The 21,421-nt window shown below is 32.7% G+C and overlaps 2 protein-coding genes across 2 annotated transcripts; both read right to left on the bottom strand.

The window, feature by feature from the left end:
* Positions 1–8,784: 8,784 nt before the first annotated feature.
* On the bottom strand, positions 8,785–11,117 carry LOC132755319 (uncharacterized). Its single transcript, XM_060746179.1, has 2 exons — positions 10,534–11,117; positions 8,785–10,486 (listed from the first exon to the last, which is right to left on the bottom strand). Exons 1-2 carry the CDS (start codon positions 11,115–11,117, stop codon positions 8,785–8,787), a joined length of 2,286 nt encoding a protein of 761 aa, XP_060602162.1.
* A 10-nt stretch (positions 11,118–11,127) lies between these two features.
* Positions 11,128–14,677, bottom strand: LOC132755332 (uncharacterized). Its single transcript, XM_060746200.1, has 2 exons — positions 14,473–14,677; positions 11,128–14,111 (listed from the first exon to the last, which is right to left on the bottom strand). Exon 2 carries the CDS (start codon positions 13,999–14,001, stop codon positions 11,140–11,142), a length of 2,862 nt encoding a protein of 953 aa, XP_060602183.1. The 5' UTR covers positions 14,002–14,111; positions 14,473–14,677; the 3' UTR covers positions 11,128–11,139.
* Positions 14,678–21,421: the final 6,744 nt, after the last annotated feature.

Below are 21,421 nucleotides of genomic sequence, written 5' to 3'. Positions count from 1 at the left end.
TTTTTAAAAAATAAAGTTCACATTCTGTGACGCTCACTACTTTTTACAGGTGACTTTAAAAACCTTCTTTTTTAGCCCGGGTTTTACATCATTCTTTCTTTAGATCCATTTTTCAATAATATTTTAATAATAAATTTTTAAAATTTTAGGCCCCAAAATAATCCACATAATTGACTTTTAAAAAATAATATAAAAAAAACAAAGTACTAATTTCAATGTTGATTTAAACTCGTTTGCTTGTAAACAAACATAAAATCAAATGACACACACATACCTTGGTTCCCACATGTCCAGGCAAATATTGCTAAGGAAAAACTCTAGTAACTCTTTAATCACATTTATTCAAAAAAAACATCCCATTACGAGTTGTATGCTTTACAATTTTACCGGGCTCTTTTGTGATTATAACTGTTACATTTTGATGATTAAAAACCTCAGTTTTGTGTTAAATGAAAGTTTTAAGATATGTATTGACAAATTACAAAGACTGTACTTGTTTTTATTACTACACAAGGTTATAATACATTTCTTATCTCTTTGAAAATTCTTCAACTGTGAAGCTGACAACACTTCGTACTTAAGGTTTTGTTGATTTCTAATACATACAACAGATGAAGCAGGGAAACGTTCATGGAATAACGCATATTATATATGAAACTGTCTAAACTTGTTTAAAGATTCTAAGATATAGATTTGATTTCATTCGATTACAGGAAATAGAATATGCTTTCAGGAGTGCAAATTCGTGTATTTTTTTAATTCATTTAGGAAATTTATTTATTTGATGTTACAGATCAAAGATATTTCAAGTCTATCTGCCTGAAATCTTCAAAACTATATACATACTTGAAAATATTAACTGTATTTTTGATTTTTTGATATCATATTTTCATTTTTTTGTTAATTTAAAAGATGATATTTATAATTTAGCAAAATGATTTTTATGGAAATAACAATGTATTTGATAGTCATAGTTAAGTCTAATTTCATTCATGTTAAAATATCCTCTAAATCAAATTATGTCAATCTAGCTAAATTTATAATGTAAATTATCAGAAATTGAAATGAAATTATTTTAGACCAGGATACATTTACTCGCTTTCTTCTGTTTTAGTGAATGCCAATGGATCGGTCCCAGAATAAAATTACCGGTTGTCTATAATCATACTCAAATGATGTATTTGTAACATTGTAAATAGATCATTACTGCTAGACATTTATGACACTATTATATTTATTCAATCATTGTTCTTGAAAAGCAGACATCAGCTTTTTGTTTTACATGATTCAAATTAGCTGCCGACAGCATCGAAATAAAGATCTTGAGTAACTGTTATGATATAATAATAATAACCTTACACAGGCTGGACAACATGGATGGATTTATATATCTATGAAATTGTCATTTTATATTTTATGATTATTAATGTCTGCCACCTTCTCGAGACAAAATATTGTTTTTATATGAATCTTTATTTTATTTGTTAATCGCAACATATGACATCATAAACTATTGAACGACAAATATACTTGTCTAGTTTATATCCGCCGTAATGTTTCATCATCACGCAAAACATGTATCGATTAACAACGTTTACAATCACTGATAGACGATGTCAGTCTCCTCAGTTAGACAAATAGAACGAATGCATGAGATTTTAGTGTTCAATGACATTATTTTACAAGATTATTTAATCAGAAAGAATGCACACATAAGGTCTGATATGTAACATTAGCAGATCAAACCAATACATTTTGTGCAGTCAAAGAATAGTGTCCGTGATGAATTGCCTTAAACAGACAGGGAAACGATTCCTAAACTGTTCATATTCCATGTTATACAGTTAGATTTATATTCTTTAATTAGTTTCTAATAGAAAATGTGAACTTGGTGAATATAGTTATTTCACGCACAGTTCCTAAATAGATCATTATAGGATTGGTATCGATCATAATTTTGAATGCTTGCTGTATGCGTTGATACTCGATATCCTAAAACAGCAGAGTTTACATTATATAGATAAAGGAAAATGCATTATTAAAACAGATTTGTTCTGGTTTCTTATTTTAATATAACTATATAATTATAATTATTATTATTATTATTATTATTATTATTATTATTATTATTATAATTATATACATATATATATACATATTTACTTATTTATATAAAATTCTCATGATTTATTTTTATCTGGATTCAAAAGATTTGAAGGTACAGTTACTTGATTGGTTTAATCTTAAATATAAATAAATTTCTTCATAATGAATTTTGAAATATTTGTAAATGTTCTAACATGTGTTCGATATTATTCTTAATCTTATTCGTTTTTGAAATTTTTGTAATGAAAAGGGATGTCTTACGATATTCTGTTTAAATTTTTAAACTGCGTTTTTGTTTGCCGTTAATATATAATATATTTATCTTCCCAATGACAGTACTGCCATGACATGGTTATGTTTTCTCTGTGTAACATAACTATATTTAGCTAGACTGGCGAGTTTCTACATTAAGTTTTATTTTATGGTTTTTATTGTCATAGCAACACAGTCTCTATGTATTGCTTTATTTGATTTAGAGACGATTAACAGGGCACATGTGGCTGACAGTTAAGGAAGAACTTTGCTTTAAAGCTTCTGAAAGTGCTTATTTTATGCTCACAAATGTGTTTCATTTGCAATATTAGTCATCATTTTTACTTAAAACAGCCTTTCTTTCCCATTATTTCACAGGTAGCAGCAGAGAATAGAATACTTTAAGTCCAAAAATAAATTTTAAAGCAAGAACTATGCTTTCCTGATTTCCTTAGAATATGGCTTTATGACGCCTGATTGCCATAGTAAATTTTCTATAGGTGATTAGTCTGTATAAATTGATAAACAGTGAGATGATGAATTATATAATTTGACACTGAGCTGACGCGCTAGTTGGATGTGATCCGTTTATGTTATTGATGTAACGAAATCGATCGATTAAGATAATAACAAACCTAAACAGCTATCATTCTGAACACAGATGAGACATAATGCAAATAAAACAACAATTAGACGTTTGTAATTAACAGTGTTTAAAAACCCAAACATATCGGGTACATATAAAACAAAGTACTGTAATTTTGGGCAGTTATTGACATTTGCAACCGCTTTAATCTTTACTTTTTACTAACATTTTGTTACAATGAATCAACAATTTAATTATTTGTTTCTATTTAAATGGTGAAAACATTCTTTATTGCTTATAATATACATCTGATGCAAGTAAACCTAAGTCCTTGATTGTGTTTTTTTTATTTTATGTAGATCTAGTGAGTATTTTAGTCATTCGTTTTGACGGACACAATCATTTTTCACATATTTGTTTAATATGAAACATATTATTTTTAACGTAGTTAACAAGAATAAATGGCTTGTGTTTCTTAGTTCTCAAGTTCATTCTACGATTAGGCCCCTTTCAATAGCTAATTGTCAATTAACGTTTTGCTTCTTAGACGATTAAATGACATATTGGTCACTTTATATTTGTAACATGAATCAGAGAAATAAATGAGTTTTAATAAGGTTAATATATGGATGCAACACTAGACCCGCACCGACGCCCGCGCTATCAGGGAACCAATTTTCAAGATAGACTTCAAGACTGGGCACATATGATTCCCGATTTCTCTCGTCCTGGCAATCCTTTTCGCAAGTGATTAAAGAACTTGCTAACATGGACCATTATTTTTCCTATCTGAAATTTATAGGTAATAACAAGAACTTCTATAATAATCAGTTTCGCATGTTTTACAGAAAATTGATGCTACTGGCTACTTCCTTTATTCAATATCATGAAAAATAATGATGGCATACGAACTGCTGAAAATTAATAAAATAACTTATTAAGGTGCATTCTATTGGATTAAACTAATACATAAAATTGGGAGCAGTTATTGCGTTTAAAGAAACCCGATTGACTGTTGTTCTGAAAGCAATCTTTTTTTACCCTTCCGTTTAGAAGAAAGTTGACATGATGCACACTTATTCAGGTTATAAACGTTAACTTGATGACTCATGATTCCATTATTTCATAATCAATAGCATTATTAATAAAATGTGATTTTTATGAGAATGTGCAATGGATTTATTCAATATGATTTGTTGTAATTCTACAGCTTACTGAGAAGGATATATATTTAAGAGTATTTATGAGTTTGATGATCAGATAATTGGAATAAAACTGCCATCACATGATGTTTTTTTTTCAACATCTTAAATTAGGCTTCGCAATAGCAGCTTGAAGCCGTAAAAAGTTGCCGCGTACTTCACTTCAGTGCTATTATATTTTTCTGGTCCTTCGGGATCATTGAGTTCAGTACTTTTAAGTTTCGATGCTAGGGTGCGTGAGGGATGTTGCCCTTTTTTATTATTCCTCACGTACTGACTCAAAACCAATTCTGCAATTTTCATGTAACTTTTTGGTTTTTAATTCTTCTGATGGCTTACCTGTTTTTAGATATTTAGAATGGTATATTAACAATGTTTAAGTATACATATGCAACTAAGTAGCATATATATAGTAGAAGAAAAAAGATTCACTGAAATATTATAAAAGATTTTTACCTTGACATTTACGCATGTCTAAAATGAATAATATTAACGTCGAGGAGACATGTTTTTCGAAATGTTTAATAACGTGTCTTTAAACCTTGGTAAAAATTTAGATTCATTCTTTTGGGATTTAAAAAGCCAAAGAAAGTTGAAGATATGGTGCCTATCTCTCCTCCTATTGTCCGAAAGTACAACCTATATTACACCCCGGCATTGTTGTGAGTATATATTGTCAATCCTTAAATCACAAAGCTTTGTATCGTGTGTTACACTACACCATGACAAACTAAACGTATATATATATATATGCTTACACTCGTATATATGTCCAGAGGTGATGATGAAAATTGTTTTATTATTATTTTAGCTATGTTGTGATACTAAAAAAAATCTGATCAACTATTTAAATTCCTTTCTATTTAGTTATGTTGTTATTGTTCACTGCTCGCAGGCGTAACTATCTTAAAAATTCTTATGTATTTACATTTAAATATATAGAAGTTACAAGGAAATTCTATGTATTTTGACAATCCTCTAGTTATTCATTATCCTTATATATCATTTTTCTATACATATTTCAGTTGTTTTACATCTTGCACTTACTAATTATTCTTTATCATAAGAAGACATTTATTTTTCGACTTTCTCATTTCTTTATTCATCAATGTTATAATAATTTGTATCAAATCGTGAACTTTTCTATTTCCGTTCTTTTTATAATTTGTTTCAATGTTGTAGAACATGAATATAAGAAAATGTTTGCATTCAAATTTGATATTTTGAGTCGAAATCAATGAAAAGTGCTTTTGTTCTGCTTTAGATAACTACGTATCCCATAGACTATGTGGATTATGTGTGAATCTAGTTAGATTCAGTTGTTCTGTCGATTTCAAATAAAATGTTACAACATTGAAATGTTCCGTTATGTTTTACTTATTGAGACTTCCTAAATATAAAAATATTTCGCATTTTGTTAGGACTGGATAATTCTGCGCAGTTATACAAAAGTTATTTCTATAAACTTAAAGAAGAAAAATCAAGTCGTGATTTACAAGAAAAACATTATTTGCTTTTAATAAAACTGTAAAAACAGGTAACATAACATAAATATTGCCACAAAATATTAGCGTGTAACTCGTAGGGATCTTTGTGAAAAATAGTACAGTGCTAAAGGACAAAAGCCCTCTTATGCATATTGTTGGAATTCTTTTTCATTATAATATTTATTTATCCCTCACAGAATAACATATTATGTTCAAGAAGTATCATCATGACTCTTCATAATATATTACTGAGGTGAGTTTTAATCGTAGCCACAGCAATAACTGTTTCAGTTTCTTTTAATTTGTACCATATTATTATTCAAAAATAAAAGGAGGCAGAAGCCACCATATTAAGTGTAGTTTCATTTTTCTTTTTTATTAAAAACGTGGACGAAAAGTCATATTAATGGCATGTTTTTATATTTCGACTGCACAAATTTACCGATAAAGTCACTTTGTATTATAAATTCATTTCAATTTGTCAAAAGAACAAAAACAAACCTATGGCTTCTTCAATTTGCACAAATAAACAATTTGATAACGATAATGATAACAATCAATAATACACGTTACCAACGGAAATATCTATAAATGTCGTTCAGAATGGCACATAATGGCGCATATGACGTCCAAATGAAAACCTAACAGACAGCACGACGTTAAACAAGTGCTAAAAGGTTCATTAAAATAATAAAGTGAAAATGTTTTAAGAGCACATTGCCGTTTCCTACGATGATATGTACTTTTATTTGAATGTGACGTGCTGTTTAATGAACTATTTGCAAACCAGGTTAAAATTCGATCTTCTTCGTCTTCGTTGATTGTCGATGAGAAATCATGTTCAACTTTATGAAAATCCTTCATTTTACATACCTCCTGGTATTACTGTTGCATATATCAGTTGAATACATAAGAACCCTTTTTGAAATGACTGCTAAGTACAAAATGAATTATACGGCGTAATAGTCTCCTTTCTTTTCCAAATACCTTAGAGAACTAAAGAAAATTTTGGATGTATATGCCGCGTAGTGCAAATTTGTGATGTAATATAACTACAATACATTTATTAAAATGTTATTTTTATATAATAATGATTATTTATGCCCGTCGCCTTTTAGATCAATAATGTATTATTAATTTTATGTATTGACAACATATGACATCATAAACTCATTATTTCAAATTATGAAAGTCCAGGACTTTATAAACAAAGACGCTGATAAGTTCTTAACTTTACTGTTCCTTGTATATAATCAATCAGTAAATCACTGAAAAATACAAATGAAAAGATACCATAAGTATTATGCACCTTAACATACAATTGTCTGAACAAATTACAGCAATCAGTCTCACACTATAGTTTCAATATTAAACAGTCTTATACAATGCTTACTGAATAATAAAACAAGAATGATAAAACAGTCATGGGTGTACAACCTAAAATTTAGTGAACTCTGACCTAAACCTTCGACCGGACAATTCTATACCGTATACTGGCTTTTATTGAAGCCTTAGAAAATTTGACCGTAGATTCAGTTATACAAGCTAAATTAAGATCTTATCAAAACAATTTACATGTAGGCAATTATCATAAAACATAGAAATAACAAAAACAGGTCAAACTTACACCAAGTGGGCCATAAGACTATAATATTTGTTTGTTTTGTAACGGAAGTCCTGGACTGCATCCGCAAAACGTGATTACAAACGTCGTAAACATTTCAAAGGGCGATAACTTTAGATAACTTGATAAGTATAAATTCCGTCTTTACGGAACGCTCGTACAGTACGGCAGTCAATGAAGCAGTACACCTCCTAGAGGTGACGTTACACTCCCTGCCTGATATAATTTACTTTGAATTGTATCACTATATAACATAAACAAGTACTTGCAAAACAAAAATGTAAAAAAAGAATTGCAAAGGCATAACAAAAATTCTGCTCGCAAGTTATCATACAAAAAATCGCAAGCAACCGTACAGAAAAAATACAACTAAATGTAGGCTCAAAAATTGTAATACAAAATACTGACTAGTGAGAATTATTGTACTTTCATCAATTCTAACTATACCATTAAATGCCTCAGTTACTGTACCATAAGATTACATCATTGTATACAAACACAAGCATAGTTTCATGCTCAGAAACTCTACAAATATGTACTGTTCATCAAATCTGAAAGTTCATACACTTGGTAGAAATATCTGAAGTTTGAACAGTGCAATATAGTGACTATAAATCAATTATATCAAAAGGAAAAGTTCTGTACAGAAAATCACATAAATTGTACAGGAAATATCTCAAGTTCTTTGTTATATTAACAATATAATGCTTTAGTCAAAATGGCAATTCTTGATACAACAAGCAAAATCATACTACATCTAAAACTGGAAATGAACCTCACTGATGATTAACAGTTACTCTAGGAGCTTTACTAGCTCAACAATTGGACGAGTGTATTCAGTTTTATTTCCATCTTTCATAACTTCTACAGAACACTTTCTAACAAGCCCATCATCACTTGGATACACCTTTTTCACAATGCCTATGGGCCAGTCATTTCTATGTACCGATTTATCGCGTAAGAGCACTAGATCACCTAACTTGATATTTTCAGATTGATTTTTCCAGATTCTGCGTGGTTGTAATTGTGACAAGTATTCCAATCTCCATCTTTTCCAGAAAGATTCAGCTAAAACTTGAACGCACTTCCACTGTGCTTTATACATATCTTTTGTATCTAAATGATCGAACATTGAAACAGGACTATTTGCACTTTTATGTGTAAGAAGCACAGAGGGGGACAGAATAAATGGGTTCTCTGGGTCTGATGAAACAGGTGTGATAGGTCTCGCGTTCACAATTGCACAAACTTCTGCCATGAATGTTGACAACACCTCATGCGTTAGGTGCTTGTTTTTGTTTTCGAGTAGAATAGCATCCAAAATACGGCGAGTAACTCCTATCATTCTCTCCCAAACACCTCCAAAGTGAGAAGAATAAGGTGGGTTAAAAATCCAAACACTTCCAGACACGTGTAGGTAGTTAGCAAATTTTCTGTCTTCAACGTTGACAGCTTCGATCCCCAAATCTTCCGTAGCTCCAACAAAATTAGTCCCTCGATCTGATCGAAAGATTTTGACCGGACCTCTTAGTGAAGTAATCGTCTCAGAGCATTGATAAACGCTGATGATGACATCTCTTCTACCAGTTCAATGTGTATGGCTCTGATTGACAAGCAAGTAAAGAGAACTGCCCAACGTTTTGATGTAGAACTTCCGCCCCTTGTACGACGGGTAATAACATTCCAGGGGCCAAACACATCGACTCCAACAAAGGTAAAGGGCGGAGCAGGTGTGATTCTATCAGCAGGTAAGTTAGACATCATTTGAGAGGAGAATGAACCTCTGAGTTTACGGCACTGCACACATGAGTGGATAAGGTTAGCTATCAGTCTCTTGCCACCAGTTATCCAATAACCGGCTGTTCTAATGGCGCCTTCTGTAATATGACGTCCTTGGTGGTGGACCTTTTCATGATAATGTCGAACCAGTAAAGTAGCTGTATGTGATCGTCCAGGTATAAGAATAGGATGTTTTTCACCTTTAGGTAGTTGAGAAGATTTCAGTCTTCCTCCAACTCTGAGAATTTCTTCATTTTTATTAATAAATGGTGCAAGATCCAACACATTACTTTGTTTAGGTAACTTTTTGTCAGATTTCAAACATGATATTTCCTTGTGGTATATCTCCTTTTGCACTTGTTTGATAATGAAAGTTTTGGCATCAATTTCCTGCTCGGGAAGTATCTGTGACTGACAATTGTCACTACTTGAAGTATGCCTCTTCTTAAAACGCCTGACAAATTTCAAGAGAGTAGATATAGCAAGGACAAGTCTCTTCCAAGTTGAGAACTTTTCAAAGCGATTTATTCCAAATTTCACTTCAGTTTTCATGCTTGTCACTGAGGATCGAACTTCAACATCCTCATTAGGATTTTGTAAGTCATATTGCTCGGAAGATTCTGGTAATGATAACAAAGGTAGTCCTGACAACCATTTAGAGTGCACCAGTTCCGAAGGTTTCAAACCACGGGTACTTTCATCAGCAGGATTTCTATCTGTTTCTACGTATTTCCATTGCAATGACTTGGAAAATTTAAGAATTCTGGAAACTCTATTTTCTACATAGACATAGAATCTTCTGGTCTTATTATTTAAGTATCCAAGTACAATTTTACTGTCAGTGTGGTATGTTATATTCTCAGGTGAAATGGATAACTCTTCACAAATCATTTCAGCAATTTCCACTCCCAAAACAGCTGCACACAGTTCTAATCTGGGTATAGTATGTCCATGTTTGGGTGCTACTTTGGCTTTACCGAACACATATCCAACATTGGTACTTTCATTTCCAACAGTTTTAAGGTATGCAACATTAGAAATAGCTTTCTCAGAAGCATCACAGAATACATGGAGTTCCTTCTCAGCGCCAAATTTCACACTAGGAGGAAAATAGGTTCTTGGTATCCTAAGATATTGAAGATCTTGCAGACTTTGGAACCATGACAACCACTTCTTGTGCAGATAGTCAGGCAATGGTTCGTCCCAATCCTGAACACTGTCAGTGATATCTCGTAGCAATAGTTTACCAGTTATCGTGAAAGGTGATAAAAAGCCTAACGGATCGTAAAGGCTATTGATAATTCCGAGCACAGTTCGTTTAGTATATGTTGGTTTCTCATCTCTGTCAAGCTGAAATGTGAATGAATCATCATCAAGTCTCCAAGTAAGTCCTAGGCTTCTATGTACAGGAGAATCTTTAGATTTGATATCTTTAGCTAGATCTTCCTCACTAAAGTTTTCCAAAACCTTGTACTATTTGACACCAGTTTATGAAACCGTAGATTTCCTTCTTCTTGTAGAGCTTCTTTTGTGTTAGTCAGTAACGATACAGCTTCTCTCTCTGTGTGAAGTGAAGACAAACCATCATCAACATAGAAGTCATTACAGACGAAATCTAACATAGCTTCACCATAGGTTTCTGCAGCATTTTTGGCTGATTGTTGGAGGCCATATGTTGCCACTGCAGGTGAGGGGGCATTTCCAAAAACATGCACGCACATGCGATACTCAATTAATGGTTTATTGAAGTCGTTGTCTTCATACCAGAGGAACCGTAAGTAATTGCGATGTGTTTCATCAACCCGGAATTGGTAAAACATCTGTTCTATATCCCCAGATACTGCTATTCTATCTCTTCTGAATCTCATCAGTATCCCAGTCAGGCTATTTGTTAAATCTGGACCAGTCATGAGCACGCTGTTCAAGGACACTCCATCAAACTTACTTGACGAATCAAACACAATACGAATTTTGTCCTTTTTCTTCGGGTGATATACACCAAATAATGGAAGATACCAACATTCTTCATTTTCAAGATGGGGAGCACGTTCGCAATAGCCTTTGTTAAGTAGATTTTCCATAAAATCTAGACTGTGCTGCAATTTAAGTCGATCTCGTTTTAAGCGAACTTTCAAAAGTCTTAGCCCTACGATAGGCTTCTGATCGATTGTTCGGTAATTTGATGCGTGGCGTACGAAATGGCAATGGTGCAGTCCAGTGACCAGAATTATCTCTATGAAATTGTGTGTCCATAAGTTTAAGAAACTCCTTATCTTCTAAAGATAAGCCTGGCTTATCATCATTCTTTGTATGAACAAATATGTCATTAGCCCCGACCTGGTCAAGGTGACAATGTTTAACGGTAATCTTATTACTACATGGTTCAAATATGGACGGTCTTCCACTTTCGCAAACATAAGTCTTCATAGTCCGTACTGGTGGTCTGTGCGATGACAAACAAACTTCACCAATGACTACCCATCCCAAACCTAGACGCTGAGCAAAGGGGGCACCTGGCTTCTCAGGGGATATACGTTGTTCAAATACATGGTGCACCTCTGCTACGTCACGTACTATGAGAAGCACTATTTCACAGTCCTCACGCAACCTGGGAATGGGGACATCTGACAGGTGTTGGTGGTATTTTACTATATCCGGTGTAGGGATTTCCAACCGCGAGTCCGGAATGCTATCACATTCTAGTATGGGTGGGAGTTTTGTACAGAATTGTCCATCTATAGATGAAACTGTCATATTGTCAATAGTTCTGCCATTACACGCAGAGGATCCTGAACATGAGTTAAGTTCATAATTTTCATTACCTACTGGTACATTGCTAAACAAATCAAACATTTTCGACTTGCACAATGTTCTATTGCTTTGATCATCAACAATACAGTACACCGACCTTGATAACTCGGGATGGTTGTTTGGATATATATTTACTAGCAATGTCTTTGAACAAGATTTACCAACAAAACCATCACCACAAATGTTTGTACATCTTCCAGTGACTATTGAGGGGGGTCTTTGATCTTGAGGTAGGGGTTTTGTTTCAAATGTGGGTTTTACAGGGGGGGTTACTGCAGGTCGCTCCCTGCCATAGTCTTTACTGGGTTGCTTCCCTTGACGATCACTGCCTGTTGTTGATTGTTCCGCTTGAAAGTAGTGAAGTGCTGCAGGATGGCGTTGACTGCCACACTCGTCACATGGTCCTGTGAAAGTGCATGATTTAAATGTATGTTTGTTGGAGTTACAACATTTAAAACAAATATTATTGTCTCTTAGGAATCTTTTACGTTCTGAGACAGACCTTTGCAAAAATGTCATACAATTGTTAAGAGTGTGTGATTTTGCATTATTATGTACTGGACAACAGTTTGGCATGAACTCTACACATTGTACATGAGAGGCATCAGTTACAGTTTTCCTGACATTAACAGTTTGGTTTTGACTACGAACACTAAATGTTTGATTTTGACTAGGTTTTCTCTCATTAGATTTCACGTAGGACACAGATAACCCCGGATCATTAAACATTGTACTAATCTCATCAAGGAAGGTACAAAATACGCTGAATGGTGGATATAAAACTTGGTTAGCTCTTTTGTAATTTGTGGCTCTATACATCCATTTGTTCTGAATATGGAACGGCAATTTTTCAAGGATGGGTCTGACTCCAGTTGACGACTCAAAATAGCTCAACAGATGTGTATAACGCTCATCATTTTTTGTAGATTCGATTTCTCGACACAAATCAGCGAGTCCGTATAATTCACTATTATCTTTAATGCGTGGAAAACTGTCGATCCTTTGCTTTAATGATTTTTCTATAAGTTCTGGAGCTCCAAATCTTTCGAATAACCGTTCCCATATTAACTGCAGGGCTTTAGATTTGTTATTCGGGTTCGACTGTGCGATGTTTTGCGCCTGCTCTTTCGATCTAGGACCAAGATATCTTAACAATAGATCTAACTCTTCGATCGGTGATGCGTTCAACTCATTCATAATGTTCTTGAAATTTGCTTTCCAGAGTTGAAATTGTTCTGGTTTATCATTATAAGTGTTAAGTCGTTGAATCATCAAGTCCTTTTTCAACAGGAACACAGATAAATCTGACAACTGTGGTGCAAACGGTTTTGCATTGGGATTTAAATGAGAGATCTCGTCAAACATTGGCTCACGTAGTGGAATAGCTGGTTTTGGTGTCATTAAATTAATTCTCCTTGGTAAACCCGATACATCACTAAGTCTACAATGATTTGTTTTTCCAAATATCTCTGATTTCACACTTGCTTCAGAATGCGAGTTTTCACTTAGATGTTCCTCGAGAGTTTCTAATTTTGTCAATTCTATAGCTACTTCTTTCTCATTGTTCAACAAAGATAATTTTGAGTCTAGTGAAGCCATTTTTTCCTTTAAGGCAGATTCTTTCTTCTCGTATTCCAGTTTTGTTTTCGCCGCTTCGAGCTTCGCCTTTTGTTCTGCAATTAAGATATTACTTTTCTGAGATTTTACACTTGATGATTTGGTTGAAGTTCTAGATGGCACTATACTTGGGATGTGAACTGATACATTCTTTATACTCATTTCTATTTCTGTCAAAATCATAACGACCTTTTCAGCAGTAGTTCTGTGTATAACCTTTTCGCTTGCTAACTCTTTTAGGCTTTGTTCAGTTCCTTTCCTTTCCAGATAGTTATGATACTCTTGAACTATCATATCATAATTGTCATAATAATTGTTCAATTTGTTGCGCATTTCAACAGAATCATTTTTAGTCAGTTCTTCTGTATTCTTATACAACAGTATTATCTCTTCTATTTCTCTTCTATAACTCATTAGTTTCTTTCTATATTTTTCTACATTTTCTTCATACAGTTTTTCTGACTTTTCTGTAAGTCTTTTCACTCTCTTCTCTTCAGTTTCTGTGTCAGTTGTCTGCATCGTATTCAAGTCTGCCATGGCTGGTGTGTGGTTGATTTACTATGAAAGTCCAGGACTTTATAAACAAAGACGCTGATAAGTTCTTAACTTTACTGTTCCTTGTATATAATCAATCAATCAGTAAATCACTGAAAAATACAAATGAAAAGATACCATAAGTATTATGCACCTTAACATACAATTGTCTGAACAAATTACAGCAATCAGTCTCGCACTATAGTTTCAATATTAAACAGTCTTATACAATGCTTACTGAATAATAATAAACAATAATGATAAAACAGTCATGGGTGTACAACCTAAAATTTAGTGAACTCTGACCTAAACCATCGACCGGACAATTCTATACCGTATACTGGCTTTTATTGAAGCCTTAGAAAATTTGACCGTAGATTCAGTTATACAAGCTAAATTAAGATCTTATCAAAACAATTTACATGTAGGCAATTATCATTAAACATAGAAGTAACAAAAACCAGTCAAACTTACACCAAGGGGGCCATAAGACTATAATATTTGTTTGTTTTGTAACGGCAGTCCTGGACTGCATCCGCAAAACGTGATTACAAACGTCGTAAACATTTCAAAGGGCGATAACTTTAGATAACTTGATAAGTATAAATTCCGTCTTTACGGAACGCTAGTACAGTACGGCAGTCAATGAAGCAGTACACCTCCTAGAGGTGACGTTACACAAATATACCTGTCTAGTTTATATCCTTTTTAATGTTTCATCATCACGGAGAACATGAATGTTTTGATTAACAACGTTTCCTAAAAGACAGTCTACAATCAGTTACAGCCTATGTCGCTCGCCCAAGTAAGACAATTAGATATAAATGTTCAATGTCATTACTGTGTTATAGTATTTACAAAAGTATAGAACACGCACATTTAGTCTGAATTGAAACTGTATCATCAGAACAAAACAGGACATATATTAACCTTCAACTAGTAAGTATTTTGCAATCTGAAAAAAAGTGTTATTCCATTTAAAAAGGACATGCAGATAAACCCTACACATGACTCCTGTGCCATTCTGTTATAAAGAATATTCCTTTCTTATTGTCTAACCATTAAAAATGTTATCTTGCTGAATATCTAATCACATGAAGCAGACTTATTGGCCGTTTCTAGAATAAGTATAATGTACAAAATAGCATATAAAAAGAAAGATGAAATTATTAAAAGAAAAGTACAAATCTACTTAATATACGTGTATTTGTATTAATAAATTTACTAATAAATTTACTAATTTATTTCTTATTTCATTAGTAAGGTGATTACACGGTGTACTTGATTGTATAAATTTCTTCCCGTCGTATTATACCACTTCATATGATTTTTAGAAATTATAGACATTTATTAATCCGGTTTTATATGTAATGTTGTTGCACTAAACGGTATTTTCAAAGTTTTGACTAGTAAAGATAGCTATTTTTGCCATTCAATACATATTATATTGTTACGTTTGCAAAAAATACTCGTCTGTTTTTCTTAAAACGGCGTTTGTTTCTCTTCTTTTCATGGGTACTAACAGACAGAACTTTTTTACAATCCAAAAAACAAGTAAAATAAAAATATTATCTTTTACTTTTTGCCTTATAATGGCTTTATGACGCTTGATTGTCATAGGAAATTATCTATAGGTGATTAGTCTGTATGAATTGATAAACAGTGAGATGTTGCCTTTATATAATTTGACACTGAGTTGTCACGCTAGTTGGATGTAACCCGTTTATATTATTGAAGTAATAAAAACGATTAAGGTTTAATCCAGGCCAGAGTTCACAAAGATTTAAGGATCAGGATCAAGATCAGGATGTATTGGTATTGTTTTTAACACAGCAGGACAAGAAACTATAATATCCCAAATAATTGATGCAGAGATCTTTAATTAATATTCTGTCAACAGCAAACTTTTTGTTATTGCAAACATGTTCTGATTCCATTTAATTTGCAACTTTTCTAAAGTTTAAATGTTTGTTTTATTCATCTTTTTTTTAACAATGCAGCACAATTGTCTCTTTCGTTTATTATTGTTATGAAATCTGATTTCCCTAACGGAATTGATGGGAAACATCTATTTCTGTAATTTTATTAATATTAATGTCAATGAAATACCTAGGGAAATTAAAATTGTTGCGGATGAAGGCCACTTTTATTACATCTGGAGAAATCTTTATTTCTTGAAAACTGAATCTTAAAACTGTTATGTTTGAAAATGGAAATAAAACAGTTATCCATTGATTATAATGTAAATTTTCTTTCACAGATCTTGAAAGTTTTGAACAGTATATCAACAATGTTTAGTATTATAATACATAAGCAACTAAATAGAAGGAAAAATATATTTACTGAAATTATTAAAACTTTACTTTGACACTTAACATGTTATTATAAATAAAATTAACACGAGAACATCTACGGTGAATTAAATTTCAAATTTCAATAAAAAGTTCTTTAGACTCAGGTAAAATATTTAGATTTATTCTTTGAACTACGGAGTGCCAAAATAGGTGAATATTAGAGCCTATTTACCAATGATAATTGAAACCTTTATAACACCCCAGCATTTTGAGCATTTATTACCCACAAACATGGAAATGTCGCTTCGTATCGTTTGTCACACGACACCTTGACACTCTTAATGTATCCTTACACCCATATATATGTCAAGAGGTATTGATGAATATTGTTTAAGCAATTATTTTCATTTTAATGAGGCTTTCTATCTAGTAATTTAATGACCACACGCAGTAACTCTGTCACGTGAAATCAAACTTTAAGATTTATGAAGACCTTAATTTGATTTCAAGAAAAACCAAAGAAATGAAGTTAATAGCAAAACTCTAACACGAATGTCAATGAGTACATATGACTGTAAAGCTTATAACTCTTGCATAGTCTAAAGTTTGCATAGCCTAAAGTTTGATTATAATAATTAACTTCATGCATAACCTTTAATAAGTTTATCTATGTGCACTAACGTTTTAATTCCTTTATCTGTTAAAAAATCAAATTTTAACAAAAACGTATTTTATTGATAAAATAACTATTCTTCTTTGTTCTGATCGTTATAAACTCTTGTATGTATATACAGCTAAAAGCAAAAATAGGTATACAGTAACATTTGTGTTAAAATAGTTAAAAGTCCATTCTGCCTTAGAAGTGTTTATATGTTTTAATATTTCTCGAAAGTTTTTGAATTTAGTTATACATTTTTTATTTTAGTATCCAAACAAATTACTCATTTGCCAATTATCAGAACTGTCTTTTTAGCTGTTGCCTTTTGGAAATAAGTACGGTTATAGTTAATATATATTTTGTATGGAAGTAAAAATACCACTTTGTTTACATTTTGTACAGTTACGACAAGTTATTTCACATGTATCTCTTTCCTCAGGTAACAAGCATCATACATGCTTTGAAACCATTATTTAAATATAATAAAATTCATGTTTGCGCTTTCTAAAGAAGTTACAATTGATTCGTCGGAGGATTAATGTGCCTTTTACTTGTTTAGTTTTAGTATGTCTACATCAAAGTAACTTCCGGCTGTTTTAACATTGTGATTAACCTAGAAGTATAACAATACTTAAAGTTACATTAAATAAATATGTAAAAGTCTTTTGCTGTCGGCCTAAAAATCAAGCATTCTACATTTTCATTAACCTGTTTAACAGTATTGTTGTAAATCCCATCGAATATTGTTCATAAATAAGGATTTTAAAGGGAAAACCCCACGGTAACACTAAAGTTCGTATACGAATTTTAACATGCAAATGAACATTATAATCAGCTTGTGTATGCGCTACGTCACAGTGTTATAACTGCTATCCGGAACACAACAAATATGAGATTTTCTTGTGCAAACACATTTTAACCGTTTAACTACACGGTGCACTAGGCCTGAGGTTCAGTAAAAAGTAATCATCTCATAAAAAAAGATTAAATTTGTATGAAAACATCCGTTACAATGCGCAAATATACCGTTAAATTAGGACTGCTACCTATAGTCATGTTTGTTGATTTAATATTGATGTACGGATGATCTGAAGGCGGATTTTCTCATGCAAACAGATATTGTACTTCCGATTTCGCCACAATGAGGTTGTCCATTTTTTATGCTTATGAAATTCATTTTGGTTGTCTGGACACCAAAATAAGATCTGGAGTCGATATGAAACCCAATTTATTAATGAAATGTCGCTATTTCTGTTTTTATGAATTTTATTAAATGTAACTTTAAAGAGAATTAGTCAACGATGGGCACCTTTTTCAAAAGTATTTTTAATATTGATAAAAACAGTAGAATTGTATCATTTTGATATTCTCATGAAATATTTTATATATAATTGGAAAACAAAAAGTGATTTAGTGTGAACATTTATATGAGGAGTAATAATACTATATTCTAGAACATTTTATAATCTATTATATAATAATATATTATATCGCATCGTGTAGCTTACTTTGTCCATGACCATCCATAGATAATTCTTTCATAGTTTGTTTTCAAGTATGATTCTAAATACTTTCAACATAATGAAAACTAAATGTAATCTGTTATTTCATCTTGATGGCAGGAAAAAAACAAGAACATTTCCTGAAGTTGATTGACTTCATTTCCTTTACAAAAATGGTGAATGTTCTTCTACCTAGTTTTCATTCGTTAATGATGAACAATAACATCAGTTCGTTTGCTTTTCAAACATATTTATTGTACGAATTGCATTTGCTGCATTTACGTACGGTGTACCGTTAGACACACATAAAGCTAAAAACACGACCACATGAAATACTGTGGTGAAAAGTCAAAAAAACGAAACCACGATGGTGAAAAGTCGAAAATACGATGATGAAAATTCGGAAGTACAATGATGAAAAGTCGAAATAACGGAAACCACGATAGTGAAAACTCGATATAATTTCGTGTTTCATCATCGTACTTTCAACCTTTCATCATCGTGGTTTCGTTGTTCGACTTACCCTGTTAAGCGTGCGCTCTGAATGGCAATGTATATAAAGATATCGAATTTACGAAACCACGATATACCGTATTTACATTTTAAAGTAATTTAAATTCACTTCAGGTATTATTGATCGGTAGGCCTAGTTTACCATATGTACAAATCAAACATATTTATTAGAAAAGACAAAATAAAGCACCTTCCATTTTATTCTTGTTAATTAAATGATCATTAGGGGGTATATAGGAGTCAGCTTGTTGGTCGATCGGTCCATCCGTCCGTCGGTCACATCATGGTTTCCGAACAATAATTAGAGCTTGGAATGAGGTATTGTAATTAAACTTGGTGTACAGCAACCTTATGGAGAAACATTGGTTGGTATTGCATTTGGATCCCCTGGGGTCAAGGTCACCAATGTTGTCCGGACAATAACTATAGTTAGGAATGAGATATTGTAATCAAACTTTGTGTATAGCAAGGTTATATGAAGACCCTGGTTGGTATTGCATATGGACTCCCAGGGATCAAGGTCAAGGTCATCGTTACTAAAATAGAAAAATGGTTTCCAGACAATAACTAGAGTTAGGAATGAGATATTATAATCAAACTTAGTGTATTAGAACCTTATATGAAGACCGAGTTTGGTATCGCATATGGACCCCCATGGGATCAATGTCACCGTTACTAAAAATAGAAAAATGATTTCCGAACAATAACTAAAGTTAGGAAAGAGATATTATAATCAAACTTAATGTATAGCAAGGTTATATGAAGACTTCAGTTAGTATTGCATTAGGACCCATTGGGGCTAAGATCAAGGTCACCGTTACTAACAATAAGATGTTTTCCAGACAATAACTAGAATTAGGAATGAGATATTGTAATCAACCTTGGTATATAGCAACCTTATGTGGAAACCCTGGTTCGTATTGCATTTACACCAATGGCTATGTCACCGTTTTTAAAAAATAGAAAAATTATTTCCAGCCAATAACTAGAGTTAGGAATGAGATATTTGCTGAAGGTCAGGGTCACACTCAAAGGTCCAATGTAAGACATCTACTTTTCCTATCTACTCTATAACTTATTGACAATTCAAAGGTTTTAAAATTACTTGGCACAAATGATAACCACCATGACACAATCAGCAGAGCTCAACATCTAGGTTGCTTCCCCCAAGATCTAGGTTATATGTTCTCCATAGCATTTTTTACTTCATGGAAGATTTTGAATAACTTGGCACAAATAATCACCATCATGAGACTATGTGCTTATGATATGCATGGTATAACATCAAGGTCATGGTTTGTAAAAGGTCAAGAAGTTCACATTCATGTTCACTGCGGAAGGGGATTTTGCTTCCTTCAGACTGCCTTGTTAAATTTTAATTAACTCTGTTATATTTGAAATCGATGTAGATCATGCAACAAGACATTATTGTTGTGTTTGCACAATTTCTAGTCTCATTGGTTTTTTTCTTGTCAGCTGGGTCCAGTAGGAGTACCTTCAGAATTTGTCGCTTGATCTGAAGGTATCTGACATAGTTCAAAATTTCTAACCCCTTCCTATTTGAATTCATGTCGATACCGTTCACGGTTATGATTTACACATGTTACTTTTGGACCGAACGCTGCTTGAATGGGGATGGAATTACATGAAAGTACCGTATTTACAGTTTAATTATCACAGTCGGTAAATGTTTCTGTCTGTAAGATTTACCATGTTCATGGGAAAATGTTGAATGACAGCTTACCCTAATATGTACCACTGCCGTCAACGGATAGACAACAATCGAGCCAAACCTGTAACATTTTCAATTTTGATTTTTTAGTTAGTATGGTAAACATGTAATGCATATATATTATAAATTTGTATTTTCAGAAAAAGACTTTTTTGTTTGTATTTGGTGAACCTTAGTGTTTGAAATTATTTTTGTCCAATAGGATTGCCGTGTTCCAAATGAATCGTAACACATTTAATTTGGTAAATCGGCAAACTGTTAATCAGTTGAGTAAATCGACTGTTTATAAAGATAATTTAAAACACTAAGCTGTTTTGTTTGTTTGTTTGTTTTGGGTTTTACGTCACATCGACACAGTATAGGTCATATCGCGACGTTCCAGCTTTGTTTGTTTGTTTTGGGTTTTACGTCACACCAACACAGTATAGGTCATATCGCGATGTTCCAGCTTTACTGGTGGAGGAAGACTAGCTGGATAGCTTCCTCACATTGAAGAATCCAAAGTCCCTGTCGGGATTCGAACCCACAGAGGTGAGGGGCAAGTGGTTTGAAGTCAATGACCTTAACCACTCGGCCACGGCTAAGCTGTTTTAAATTCATTAGTACGTACTGACGCGCCTGACCAATTTAATTTTGTTAATACGTACTTATAAACTTTATCCTATACTTAAAACCATTTTTAATAATTTTTTTTTACAATTGCATGCGTTTCTATCTGACTATA

Source organism: Ruditapes philippinarum, unplaced genomic scaffold (assembly GCF_026571515.1).
Source record: "Ruditapes philippinarum isolate M1 unplaced genomic scaffold, ASM2657151v2 ctg8243_1_1_1_1, whole genome shotgun sequence".
NCBI classification, from domain to species: Eukaryota; Metazoa; Mollusca; class Bivalvia; order Venerida; family Veneridae; genus Ruditapes; species Ruditapes philippinarum.
The sequence above is the reverse complement of the archived record's forward strand: the minus strand, read 5'-3'. Positions and strand labels throughout refer to the sequence as shown.